General features: G+C 53.7%; 6 protein-coding genes across 6 annotated transcripts; 3 read left to right on the top strand and 3 right to left on the bottom strand.

The window, feature by feature from the left end:
* Positions 1-75: 75 nt before the first annotated feature.
* On the bottom strand, positions 76-778 carry POSPLADRAFT_1055358 (hypothetical protein; the record flags this gene model as incomplete). The annotated part of the gene is made up of 3 exons (XM_024480634.1): positions 76-359; positions 415-594; positions 649-778. 3 exons carry the CDS (start codon positions 776-778, stop codon positions 76-78), a joined length of 594 nt encoding a protein of 197 aa, XP_024340096.1.
* Positions 779-1,565: 787 nt separating this feature from the next.
* Positions 1,566-2,342, top strand: POSPLADRAFT_1055357 (hypothetical protein; the record flags this gene model as incomplete). Its single annotated transcript, XM_024480633.1, has 1 exon — positions 1,566-2,342. The coding sequence occupies one exon, from the start codon at positions 1,566-1,568 to the stop codon at positions 2,340-2,342; it is 777 nt and encodes a 258-aa protein (XP_024340095.1).
* A 718-nt stretch (positions 2,343-3,060) lies between these two features.
* Positions 3,061-4,417, top strand: POSPLADRAFT_1180275 (hypothetical protein; the record flags this gene model as incomplete). Its single annotated transcript, XM_024488741.1, has 2 exons — positions 3,061-3,637; positions 3,688-4,417. 2 exons carry the CDS (start codon positions 3,061-3,063, stop codon positions 4,365-4,367), a joined length of 1,257 nt encoding a protein of 418 aa, XP_024340094.1. The 3' UTR covers positions 4,368-4,417.
* A 66-nt stretch (positions 4,418-4,483) lies between these two features.
* Positions 4,484-7,479, bottom strand: POSPLADRAFT_1073993 (hypothetical protein; the record flags this gene model as incomplete). The annotated part of the gene is made up of 8 exons (XM_024482659.1): positions 4,484-4,966; positions 5,021-5,041; positions 5,093-5,401; positions 5,452-5,845; positions 5,902-5,961; positions 6,016-6,228; positions 6,284-6,404; positions 6,467-7,479. 8 exons carry the CDS (start codon positions 7,477-7,479, stop codon positions 4,563-4,565), a joined length of 2,535 nt encoding a protein of 844 aa, XP_024340093.1. The 3' UTR covers positions 4,484-4,562.
* A 553-nt stretch (positions 7,480-8,032) lies between these two features.
* Positions 8,033-11,055, top strand: POSPLADRAFT_1045669 (hypothetical protein; the record flags this gene model as incomplete). The annotated part of the gene is made up of 4 exons (XM_024478824.1): positions 8,033-8,379; positions 8,434-8,563; positions 8,844-8,977; positions 9,012-11,055. 4 exons carry the CDS (start codon positions 8,033-8,035, stop codon positions 11,053-11,055), a joined length of 2,655 nt encoding a protein of 884 aa, XP_024340092.1.
* Positions 11,056-11,803: 748 nt separating this feature from the next.
* Positions 11,804-12,712, bottom strand: POSPLADRAFT_1115616 (hypothetical protein; the record flags this gene model as incomplete). Its single annotated transcript, XM_024483454.1, has 2 exons — positions 11,804-12,093; positions 12,145-12,712. Coding segments are annotated over 2 exons (858 nt in total), but the record flags the coding sequence as incomplete, so codon positions are not given.
* Positions 12,713-13,091: the final 379 nt, after the last annotated feature.

The raw sequence follows: 13,091 nt of genomic DNA, 5'->3' as shown, positions 1-13,091 counted from the left end.
GTGAGAATATAGTGTATTGTACACCGAGCGTCATGTACAAGCGTGACAAATGTATGTCGTATTTGGCAGACCATGTCAGTTCTTGTCGTGTACATGGCCTTCAGTTTGGTTGTTGTGCGAAACAGGCCATTTAGAGCTCATCTGGTTTCGTTTGATGTACGCGTATACCTGTGTCCAGTCCCTGCATGTATGTGTCATCCCCCTCCCCGTCTCTAGGGTGGTGTCCGCGTTGCAGAGGATCGCTTGACGCAGGAAATTGAGGCAGTGCGCTGCGTGTCCGTCAGGGCCGTTAATCATGGACTCCCTAAGCATCTCGAGACAGTGCAGTTGGTGAAACATGGATACGCCAAATTGACGCCCTGCACTGTACGTCACAACGATGAAAATGATGGCGGGCAGCGTTTGGGAGCGTACCCTGCGGTCCTAAGCTGACAAACCCGTGTGCTCGGGGAAAGTAATCCACTGCATGCCATTCTAACCATGAGTTGAGCCCGGTCTGGCTGAAATGGCCGTCTGGCGCGAAGTCTTCAAATACCATCTCGACAGTGTCAAGTACAATGGGAAGCTCAGTTGGAAAGTCATCGCCAATGTAGCCTGTAATTGGGACAGATGAGAGATCGAGGGCTGTATCGAGAGTTCTATGCGTACTGTACGCGCTATCATCGACTGTGGGACCTTTCTGGATACTTCGGATAGCAAGTAAGTTGACCAAACTGCTGATAGTGAGAGCACAAAGTGCAGCTTTCCGAAAGAACTGGCTGCCGGTGGACGTGAACATGATGTTTTCCGCCAATACTGTTCACTTCATATTCAGGATGAGATCTGCGACATTGTAACCAACTTACCTGGCCTTGGAGCTTAAACCTCAGAGTATGATGCAACCTGCACCTTGCCTTTAGAATGATGTCGCTCAGAGGAGTCCTTCCATCAAGCCAGTGACTCGTGAAATCAAGGCAGCAATATTAATGCTGGAGCGCCCATTCACTAGACCTTCCCCATTTGGATATGCGGTGATTGCCGGGCGCCTCTCGCTGCACTGCCATACTTATGTGCCGCTTGTGATCTCCTCTCCACGATGAGCCTTCATGCGGGAATATCTACAAACTGTTCACGACATCTGACAAATGGTCTTCTGATATACATGAATCAATCCTGCTCTCAAGGAGGTAGGGGGCTTATTGCGGCTACAGACCTGATCTTCAGGTTATCATTGACCATGCACGCAACTTGGTCCACTTCAACTCGCCGACAATAGTGATATTCATTATCGAATATCGAATCCATTGTCTCCTCGACATATGGTCAGTTCCTGAAAGCAGCAAATCCCGATAGGATCTTCTTTCCTGGCGTCTGGTCTGAGACTGTCAGCCTCACAAACTACCATTATTTTTCGGGCTTGTCAATCCCGGCTACCTACAACTTGCTTTCCTCCTGCTTTCCTCCTGTTCTGCCATTGCTCTCCCGCTTTCGATAAGTACTTCTTTATACAGGCGTTTCGACATCTTGTGCATAAAGTAAGCCTTGCGTCTTCATATCAGTTCCGTCGAGACGAGTGCCTACAGCAGATGGTCATCACAAACACATTTGGGTCCTCGAAACGTGAACTATCTGCCTCTACCATCGCGAGTCAAGATGTTGCGAAATTGAAATCTCGCCAAGAATCCTTCATATGGAAGCGATTTCCGCACGCGCAGAACTTCTGTCGCAGCGGTCCGCGGTCCATCTCAATCTCAAGACCTGCAATCCAAGAATTGATTAGATCGGGCCACTCGGTGCCCAAGAGGCAGGATACACCCGAGTCAGATTTTCCATTCCGTTATTGCCATCTCAGTCCGCCACGACCCTCCTTGTCGCGCTCCCCTGAAGTTGGACCAGGCGAAATCGAATCCGGAGGAGAAAGCTTCCCCTTCCACGTGCCTTTGATCTCGCTTTCGGCTGCGCGGACTCGCAACGACATCCGCAGACGCGTAGAAGGCTTCGAGATGGACCGAAACCTGCAGCGCGTCGACATTCCGGCCGCAGTTCAGAACCAAATGCTTATCTCCCTCACTGAGGCGCTCGCCCGCGACGACATCCGCAGGAGAGATGAAGGTTTCGAGGTGGACACTGAACAGTCGACTCACGGCGACCATGCTCCGCCCAAATGTGAGAATAACGGCGATACGGAGACGTCGAAGGAAAGCCGGCCATTCTCGCCCGCATCGACTATTCCATCCGTCTACTCGGCTGACAGCTGGGTGGTCTCCGTCTCGAATAGCGTTTCTTGGATCGTCGAAGAGGTGACCGACTCCAACCGGGCCGTACGGGAGCGACTGCTGGAGGCGGTGCTCGGAAACGTTTGATCTTTGACTGGCGTCTCCAGCAGCTCGGTTGACGATCAGAGCTGGTTGTATGCGGTTGACCCTGTTGACTGGTGACCGTCCCCTTTTTGTACAAAATGGTCAAAACAATTCAACATATCCAGTGTTGTTTCCCTATGTGCGTTGCACACTCGGAGCTATATCAAACATGCAAACATGTAAACGAAATAGGTACCTGACCGTGTGCCTTGACTCATGGCTCTCGCAAGCTCGTGCGTGCCAGGTTCGATCAAAATCTTCCGGACCACAGCTCGGATAAGGTTGGCTACATTTCGCATCGACCTGTCCACATTGATCTAATGTACTGGCAGACGTTGAGCGTCTACCTAGGCTGGTGCTTCTAGCCGAACATGAGCGGTCGTTATATGGGATGCGGCCCACCTGCCCGCGTGGATAACATTGTGCGTATACAATAGGACGTCCTACCCTGGTGCGATACGCAGTGCAGACCGTATCTGCGGTCTACAATGCTGCGGGACATTCCCATATCCGTCTTTTCCGCTGAAGACCCGCCCCTATGTAGGTGCGTGACACTCCTCCTCTATCGACCTTTCCATCCGATGCCGCACTTCCGCCACGGGACGAGGATGCATTGCGCCCCCGACTGAATGCGGCATCCGTCATCCGGTATTAAGGGATTGCTTCAAATGCTTCGCCTCCTGGCTTCACGCAATCCTCACTAAGAACCACAACCGCCACCATGACACGCAGAAGTGCCGCTATCCCTGACCTAGTCGGTCAGGCTATAGACGATGGCCGTCTCCAGATCACGTCTACTCTCGGCGCGGGATCCAACGGCGTCGTCTTTCTCGCGACCGACACCACCTCCTCGCCAGTGTGTCCCACCCAATACGCCTTGAAATGTATCTTGAAGGCGAAGGAGGGGACTCGGCGTTATCATATCCAGAAACAAGAGATCGCCAACCACCTGAAGGCGTCGTGCCACCCGAACGTGCTGACGCTGCACCGGGTAGTCGAAGATGGCGTGTTCCTTTTCTTGGTTATGGACTATTGTTCAGGTGGCGATCTGTTTCAGTTCCTCTTCGACCATCGTGTCCGGCGTGGAGACGATGCGATGGTGAAGAAGCTCATGCTTCAGATCATCGACGCTGTAGACGCATGTCATCAGTTAGGCATATACCATCGAGACGTCAAGCCGGAAAATCTACTCTGCAGTGAAGACGGCTCGCGAATCTTCCTTTGCGACTTCGGCCTGTCCACCCGACGACCATACAGCACGACTTTCGGTGCAGGTAGCTCCTATTACATGAGTCCTGGTGGGTCATAACTTCGGTCGAGTAGAGCGTCCTCTAATTGTGCGGCGCAGAATGCATGAACGTCGACGGCCTGGGACGGCCATATTCTAGTCGCGCCAACGACATATGGGCGCTCGGCGTCATCCTCACCGCCATGATCTCCGGTCATAATCCCTGGCGGCGCGCCGTGTACGGCGACGCATGTTATCGCGCCTATGTCCACGACCCAGAATTCCTGCTCAGAACGTTGCCCATATCGGTCGGCACCAACGACATCCTCAGAAGCATTTTCACCACCGACGCGAGCCGCATAGAACTTCCCTTCCTCCGTCTCATGATCCTACAAACCGAGACATTCTACGCCCGGATACCATCGAAATCACCATCCCAAAGACGGCATCGTGCAGACGCGGATTGGAGAATACGGTTCTGGAGAGTAGGAAGGAGTTCGGTGGCGGACGCCTCAGGCAAAATGCCCCCGCATACAGCGTCCATGCCCAGTCTCGGGCACGCCAACGGCTATCCCAGACACGACTCTTTGCATACAACGCCCACCGAAATCGATAGCGGTGGACCGACAACACCAGACCCCACACGCGAAAATCTGTACGATATGCCAGAGTGTCTCGATGTAGGGGGTAGAACACAGTTCTTCGCTCCGCTCGATACCTCCTATGATAGCAGAAGGGCACAAGCCAAGTCGCACGGAGGCATCTTTCGGCGTATGGCTGGTAGACTATCCCTATTTTGATACTGCATGGCTTTGTTGTTATCCCACCAAATATAGAAAGATATCTACGCACGACGACTACGCGAGACAATAAGCGTACACTCCCTGGTGTCCAGACATGCTCCCGAGTGACAATTAACTATCAATTTGCGGCCTCAGAGCATCGCTCAGATTGTGATTATCCATAGTACATAAGTTACAGGAATGGAACGGTCATTATCGCACAGGTCTTTGATCTCGAAAGCGCTCAAGGAACACGATAACATCCTTCGCAACCGTTTCACCCCGTGTGTCTCGCAAGACGGCGCCATAACCAACGCCCGCGCTGACTTCCACGCTTTCCTCGTCATCTTCCTCCTCTTCACGTATTTGACTTCTGATTGCCGCCGACACTTTTTTCGTGAACTCGACATAGAAGAGAGTGAATTCACGAGCGTGTTCGACCAGAGAGTTGAGCCTTTGTTTGTCAGAGGTACCGGGCAACGCATCTAAGAGAACGCGCTGGTTTGCCGGGCACTGTTGCATCAGGAGCCCGAAGAGGACTGCCATGTGACCCCGCACGAAGGGATCGATCTCGTTGTCCGTTTTGCAGCGCTCCAGGTAAACGAAAGCGAGACAAACTAAAGCACTTTGTCGAGAGCTGCAGCGACAGCTCCTGGTGCACGCACGTTTACCAGGGCATTTGAAGTCGAGTACTACGAAGGGGTCAGAGCATGGCGTGCGTGGAGTTATCTACACCAGCTTACATGTATCGTGAGCCATTTCCTTGGCTTCATGGGAGACTTGTACCAGATTCGTAAGCAGACCAAGAGCCAAACATAAGAGGTCGAGAGACAGCGCGGAATCATCCACAAAATCGTTATCGAGGCTCGCTGTGGTGTGGTCTTCATTCTTGAGTGCTGGCTGAGTGATGCCGCTCCGAGACTGAGCCATAATAATAAGACGGGCGAGGATCGTCATAGACGAAGGTTCATCGAGAAGTGCTTGGCACCAAGGCAAGTCGTCATGGGTTAGATTGATGAGCACCCGCAGGGTGGACTCCAAACATTTGGCTGCTGTTCAAATGGTTATGACCCCATATGTGTGCATTGTTGATATAGCGTACCTACAGCCCGCTGCTCAGCGTACTCGTCCTCCCGTGATATGACGTCGCAGGCAACACATAAAGTCATGAGAGCCGCCCCAAGTCCTGCTTCCCGTTGCAAGCCAAGTCTATCGGTTCCAGGATCGTTGTCGGTTCCATGGTTTGCCCAACGGCCGAGTAGAGAAGAATCAAGCAAGTGAAGGCAGTTAAGGATGTGCAGCAGCGACGGTGTTTTGAGCAACGATGAGGAAGCAGATGGGACCAGCGAAAGACCAGTCTCGTAAGCAGAGACACGAGAAGATACCACGCTCAGTTCTGCGGTCAGACTTTTCAAAACGGTCGGAAGCTGAGCTGCCGAATGCAGTAACGGTGGTACAGCACTCAACGCGATAGAGATGAGCACACGATTGGAGACCTCCAATGCCGATGTCAGCACGCATGGCGTGGAAGCTTGCCACAAGAGCAACGCACGATATCACTGGTATCCATGAGACCAGATTTCTTTCGTACCAGTCTATGTAGGTCCGCAAGCTGTAAAATTTGCCGTCAGGTCCCCTTGCCCGCCTCGTGAATATGAGTGATTACCAGTGTCTTCTCCAGTTTAGAGACTCCCGCCTTCTTCAACTCGGAATCCGTCAGCGAGCATGATATCAGCCAAAGAGGGTCATTAGAGCAATCCAGCGTGGCTAAAGAGCTGTAAAGGACCGACACCAAGTCTGATTTTGTGGCCAGCTCAACGAGATCACCTGCATCTCTAGAGACCAAAGCTGCAAAGGAGACAATTGTGCTGTCTAACACCTACTCAAATCAGTGATGAGCCCAATAACGCATGTATGGAAACTACGGTTCCAACCTTATCGCCGTCGGCAGCGCCGGCCTGTCGTAGAGCGTCCCAGGCACGACCGAGGAAGTCGGCGGCCTTGGCCTTGCGTGCAAAATCGGTGTCGCAAAACTTCGTCACGATCTCAAGGGCACTAAAATAACATACAAGGGGTCATTTCACTCCTAAGCGCGTTTTAGCTTGCTATATGCGCACCTTCCACGGCGGACGCTAAGAGGTGAATCTTCCTCCAGCCCTTCGAAGAGATAACCGACGTCATCCAAGAATCGCCTGTTCTCCCCCTTGCTCCGCAGCTCAGTGATGCTTTTGACATCGTTGTGCATCCCGGGCGGCAGATAGACTGACGGCAGCTCGACAGCTTTTCCTTTACCCTTGCGCCTGTTCCTGTCTCCAGGAGACGCTTGTATCGGGGAAACAGGACGCGGGTCATCCTCTGAGTTGTCCACGCCCCACCGGTTCCGCAAATCTGTGTAAGACTCGCGGATTTCGAAGTCGTCTTCCTGGCTGGTGCCCAACATCGCATCCTCCCCGTCCCCAAGTGGAGTCTGTGACTGTGTATTGCTCCGCGAGAGAGGGTCAAAATGTGTAGCAGGCAGCGCAACGAGGAACGAGCGCGACTTGCCGCCGTAGGTTCGAACGTTCGATGCAGCCATGGTTGGTCGGGAGGATGTTTGGACAGGAGGCGAGGAGACGTCTTCCTGGCCATGTGATTTGGATGGTGTGAGAGGACCGCTGCGGGGTGACCCATAGGTTAGGTCGATCATAGATTCAGACTTTGTCTTGGCAAGTTTCGTGGGTGTGACTGGCGTCGGACGTAACAACATGTCGACCGATCTTGCAGAAAAGCTGGCACCACTGCCGCTTGCGCTGGAGTCCGTGCCTGTGCGCCGAAGCATGCGCTTCGCTACGCTCGAGGGGGGCCTCCTCTCGCGCAATTTCGGCGGTGTGTCATCATCTACCGCAAATGTAAATAGGCTGGACAGGTCCTTGGCTGCTTTCCTCGGCGAAGGCGAAGAGGGTCGACTGGCGGCAGGAATGTCTGGTAAGGTATCTGTACGGGCAATGGATGGCGGTGAAGACGCGGGAGTAGATCGAATAGCCTTCGTAGATGGCCGAGATTTCCGTGAATGGCCTGCGTTAGATGATAGTCCTATGGGCGGTGACGGCGTTTTGGCTGTTGGCACGGGTTTGCGGACTATGGTTTGCATCAGCTTCGATAGCTAACAACACTCGAATGCATAATAGCTCAGAAAGAAACATGACAAGACGTCTATTATCCTCATATGTATGCCCCTTTTTGTTAGCTGATGCTTCATGGTAAGCTTGACCCGGAGCCAACGTAAGGCTCCCCCGCACGAGTCCTCATTATGTAGGCAAGATTGCTTACTCACTTGTTTCGCGAAACTTTCTCTTTATTCTAAGGTCTTTCGCATTGCCGTCTGGCGCACTCTCGGTAGAAGACAATGGAGAGTCTGTTTCTGTTCTCTGTCGCTTATGTGATCGAACGGCATTTGTATCGTCTGTGTCCGGACCAGCTGCCGTAGATATCCGAGCGCGACGAGATGCGCCTTTGCGGCTGTAGGTTCTCTGCATAGCTCAGAGAATTAAGACCTCATACGCAGTAAAACGAAAAGGATAGCGAGCAAAAGTAGTGTAGACGGTGGTCGCGGTCGCGTGACCGCTCGCGAGTGTCACACAATGTCACTTAGTCACAGAATACCTTGTAATAGACGCTCGTTGTCGAGCGCGGCGACGACGGACATGGCGGCGACCACATCTATGCAGACTTTGCAGGCTAGGCTTGATTCTTTCAAAAAGTCCAAACGTACAAAGCAATCCCTGAGCCGCTCAACATCCGCGAATTCACTCAAATGGCCGCACCCTTCCTCGTACCGGGCGACTCCACAGACTCTCGCCGATGCTGGCTTCTACTATGATCCCAGCCTCGAAGACAGGGACAATGTAATATGCTTCATGTGCGAAAAGGAGCTTAGTGACTGGGATGCCGATGACGATCCATTCGAGATACATTGGGACAAGTGCCGAAGTACGTGCCCCTGGGCCGCCGCGCGGTGTGGGCTGGCCTTGGATGTTGACGAGCGCGGAAAGTACGCGTTTTACCCCCTTTCGTGGCATAGTCTTGAGCTGTGACTTGCTTGTAGCTTTCACTTCACGGATCCGACGCGTTTCCCGACCAGCAAAACCATGGAGAAAGCGCGGCTCGAAACGTTCACTGCTCAACAGATCTGGCCTCATGATTCCGTCAAGGGTCACGGTGCCAGTTCCAAGAAGGTATGTTCAGGTACCACAGTCAATGTCATCGCCCATGCGCGATTGGGCCCTAGCGCGTTGTGCACGCTGCGCCACTTCTATCAGGCATAGTCGCATAGCGTGCCACAGCGGCATGCCTAAATGAGAGTTTGCAGAGAACAGACGTTGGAGACGGTTCTCAGAGCCTCGATCTTTTGCAGGACTCGCGAACTTCCAGCATTCTATACGATGTACCGGCATTTTGCCTCACGATACCCGAATATATTCTCTCTTGTTCTTGCCTCGGCTAACACTGTCTCAGATGGCCAAAGCCGGGTTTGTTTTCACTCCCCAATTTGCGGGAGATGATACCGCTACATGTCTGTACTGCAACTTGTCGCTTAGCGGGTGGGACGAGGATGACGATCCTCAGTACGTGCTTCTCAACCATGGCCAGTGAGTGCGTGAATAACCCAATGCCTGCTTCTAGTGAAGAGCACGTCAAACGAGAAAAAAAGTCAGGCTCATCCTGTGCATTCTTTATGGCGCCTGGGACTAGATCGACCAAGCCACCACCCTCCAAGGCCGTATCAAAGCCTCCGACGCTGATTGAGTCTGATGACGAGCTCGCCGGGCCGCCCCCTCAGGAAACCGTTCCTCGACACACGCGAACGAAAAGTGGTGCGAGTCGGGCGTCGTCAGTGCCCGCCAAGACACCAGCCTCGCGGCGGTCGACGCGTGGCACGAGCAAGGCCCCCACCAGCCGGGCCAATACAGGTTCTGAAGTGGAGGATACGGATGCAGGAGCGAGCGAGAGCGACGCGGGCAAGCGAGTGTCAAAGGCGAAGCGGAGGGCGAAGGCGCAGATCAATGTGATCGAGGAGGAGGAGGAGGCAGAGGAAGTGCCCATTGTGCCAGAGAAGCCGAAGAGGGGGCGCCCACCGAAAGCAAAGAAAGCGGTGCCTCCGCCGAAGGAGAGTGCAGCGGAGGAGACGAATATGGAGCCTGTGCCTGCACCGGCGAAGAACATGCATACGCGCACGAGGTCCCGGACGAACTTAGAGTCGGAGTCGGAGCCTCCGGTGCCGTCGTCGTCGAAACCGACACATCCAAGGACGAAGTCGTCCGCCAAGTCAAAGACAGCGATAGCACCCGCCGAGAAGATAGACGAAGAGGCGGAGGATGCGAAGCCTGCCCCCGCACCGAAATCGAGTCGGCAGAAGGCGAAACCTGTGGAGGAGCAATTCGAGCCCGCGAGCGAGGCGCCGCCCGCTGCCAAGTTGCCTGCGAAGGGTAGCAAAGTCTCCCGTTCGAAGTTCAAACGGGTTTTGGAGTCTAATCCAGAACCTGAACCGATGCACGAAGAGCCTCCCCGCGCCGCTTCATCACAACATAAAGTCATACGGGAATCGAGCTCGACCAGGAAGGGGAAGGCACGGGCTGCGAGCGTGTCGTCCGTGTCCGATGATGCTGGGTATGCGACTGCGGAACCTCCAGGAGACGTGGGCGTTACAGAGGCGATGGCTGTTGATCCCACCAGCGAAGGGACTGCGCCGCCAGACACGCCCATGGATGACCTCTCAGAGCAGAGCTCCTCTAATAAGGACCTCGTTCCTCTCCCCACCCACGGCGCGCAAGCTATCGGCAGTAAAACAAACAAACCATCAAAGCGTATAATTGACGCGAATGGCGACGTGGTCATGGCGAACACATCTGCACGAGGCGCCAAGGATGAGTCGACGGCATCAGGTCGCTCGACACCACTCGAGGCAGGCTCTGTTCGTGTCACGAAACCTAACCGCGTATCGCCCACGGCAAACAGTGACGCAAGCCGTTCGTCTCGGGGCTCTCGCAGCAAGGAGAAAATGACGATTGTGGAGATACCTTCGGATGGCGAAGACACTCAGACCGGAAACATCCCCGCCCAGACCAAGCATCGCTCTCCAGTCGCGCCGACTGTGCGGGATGGGGCGGAACGACAACAGCCGTCTGCTCCGGCGCGCGTGTCTAGCGGCTCTCACAAGGCCAAACAGAAACTACAGGTTGAGATCGTCCTCCCATTATCGAAGACTAAGAAAGCCAAGCGCGAGATACCGTTGCCCAAGGCTGAGGACCCGACTCCGATTAATCAAGAGGATATGGAGCTGCCCTCTGCCCCCGATGCTATGGCTGAAGACCAGGGAACCATAGCGACGCATCTGACTTCCCCATCTTCCCCACGGGTGTCTCCCGTTATTTCGACAGGAGCAATAACTCATATCGCAGCAGTCAATGGCCGTGAACATTCACCCGCGGAGGAGTCAGAAGGCACAGAGGTCTTAGATTCTCCAGACTCTTTCACCCCCCTCATGGCCATGCTCTCTATGACAAAACTCACGTCGCTCACCGAGGAGGAAGCGTCAATGACAGTGGAACAATACATTAAGCGGGAGATTGAGAGGCAGTATAAGCAGCTCAAGGTGGATGGCGAACAGCAACTGGCGCAACTCCGAGAGAAGGCGGCTGCGACTCGGAAAGCGATCGAGGCGCTGTAGAAGTTGACTTGTGGACGGTTGGTTATTTGTATGCGCGTTCGTATGGCTAATGAGTCCTTTGGCGTCGTTATTCGCATCGAGCCGAGCACAAGCATCTCTACTGTCCTCTACCTCAGGTTCTTGTGTCTCTTCGCTCACCTGTTCCTGCAGTAAACCTCATGATCGCACACGACACTTGGACTGTATTTGAGTTTTTTCTTTGACTTTATTTTGACTTTTATACTACAATTGGTACATTAAATGGACTTTATATGGTGTTTATTGTTTTCTTTTTTTGTTTGTTTCAAACATTCTATAGAGCGAACTTAGCGAGCCGCTCAACGAGGGATTCTACTGGTGGGCCTTGCCCGAGTTTCTTCTGCGCAATGGGTACGAGGGAGATCCCCATATTCTCCTCCGATGGGAAGTCTGGCACCTCCACCAAGATATTTGAATCCTGCGGATGGCTTTCCGGCGTGATTGGTCCTTCGCATTCGTCGTCCGACCCAGAGCCAGAGTCGGAGTCGTAGTGGGCGGCGGCGAAGGCAGACGTGGTCGTGCCGACCACGTTGACAATCCGGAAGTGGTCCGCAGGGTCCTCCACAACAACTCCGTCCAACATATTCTCCGACCGATTGAAAATTGCTTCCTCCTCGCGGATAGCCCGGATATCCGCGGAACAGAGGGAGCGGGGTTGAATCGCGGTGTACGTCTCTGCCACGATCTTTACCAGGCATCTGCTCTTCGCGACCTGCTCGGGGGCCATGAGGAACGTATCTGCCTCCAAAATGAGCTCGCGCAACTCGGGAATGGTGATGCGCGAGCTGGGGTCGAAGGTGAAGATTCGCCGGAATATTTGATTCGCTGCCTCGGAGATAGGCAGCACGCTGGGTAGGTATTCGGGATTGGCCATGAATCGAAGGAAACATTGGTCGTCCGTGGTTGCATAATGCCACGGATTGCGCCCGACGATCATGTTACATAGGATGATCCCGAGGGCCCACACGTCGCCAGTTTGCGGGGAGTAGGGTCTGAAATCAAACTCCTTCCCGATGCATTCTAATATGTATGCGTCAGCATCTCGGATTTTCTGGTTGTAAGGATACTCACCTGGGCTGAGGTAGTAGGCGCTACCGCACCCGAAGCTTCGACTCTTGGTCGAGCTGGTCGATAGACCAAAGTCTCCCAAGGCGATCTCCGACGCGTCCTTGTCCATGCAGAAAATATTATCGGGCTTTAAATCACGGTGGAAGATGCCCTTTTCATGACATGAATGGACGGCGTCGAGGATCTGCACGAAGACCTTCTTGATCAAGTCATCCCTGCCACAGAACATGCGGCGTTCCATGATGGCACTGAACATATCGCCGCCAGGGCAATAGTCGGTGACGAGATAGACATATCCTTTTTTCTCGATGACTCGGTGGAGGGTGACGACGTTCGGATTTTCCGAGACGACCTTGTGACCGAGTATCTCGCGTTGCTGGAATAGCCACCTGCGCGAGCTCTCCGGGGCCTTCGCGAGGACTTTGACGGCATATTCTTGAATATCAGTGTTTGACGACGACGAGGATGAGGGCTCGGTCTCGACAGCACGATAAACGACGCCGTATGCTCCTTCCCCGAGCCTCTGGACAAGCTTCAGACGGCCATTGCCAATGGTCTCGCCGAGCATGTCTGGGATGAGGGAGGAGCAGAGAGTGGATGAGGCAGACGTCATGGCGCAAAAGATGATAGAAAATGGTGCAGATATGAACGAAAAAGATGGATCGACACTTGGCCTGCAAGTGGAAGTAGAAAGCAATGTTGGAGAAGGCCTGCGCCCTGCAGGTATTTATGCATTTCGAGGACGGATATGCGGGGCTAACGCGCGCACTCCCGGATATCAAGGAGCTATGGGTTAGCGATTACAGCAGCGGATTGCAAAAATCCGAAGGTCTGGACTCGTCGAGTGTAACTGGCTGGTTAAGAACGAAATCGTTCCGTTTCCGCAAGCCGTCTGCGCTGATGGCTGTCTTGTCCGATCGTATTACACCTGCATAGCATACAGAACAAAC

This window comes from Postia placenta (genome assembly GCF_002117355.1).
Source record: "Postia placenta MAD-698-R-SB12 unplaced genomic scaffold POSPLAscaffold_5, whole genome shotgun sequence".
Taxonomy (NCBI): Eukaryota; Fungi; Basidiomycota; class Agaricomycetes; order Polyporales; family Adustoporiaceae; genus Rhodonia; species Rhodonia placenta.
The sequence above is the reverse complement of the archived record's forward strand: the minus strand, read 5'-3'. Positions and strand labels throughout refer to the sequence as shown.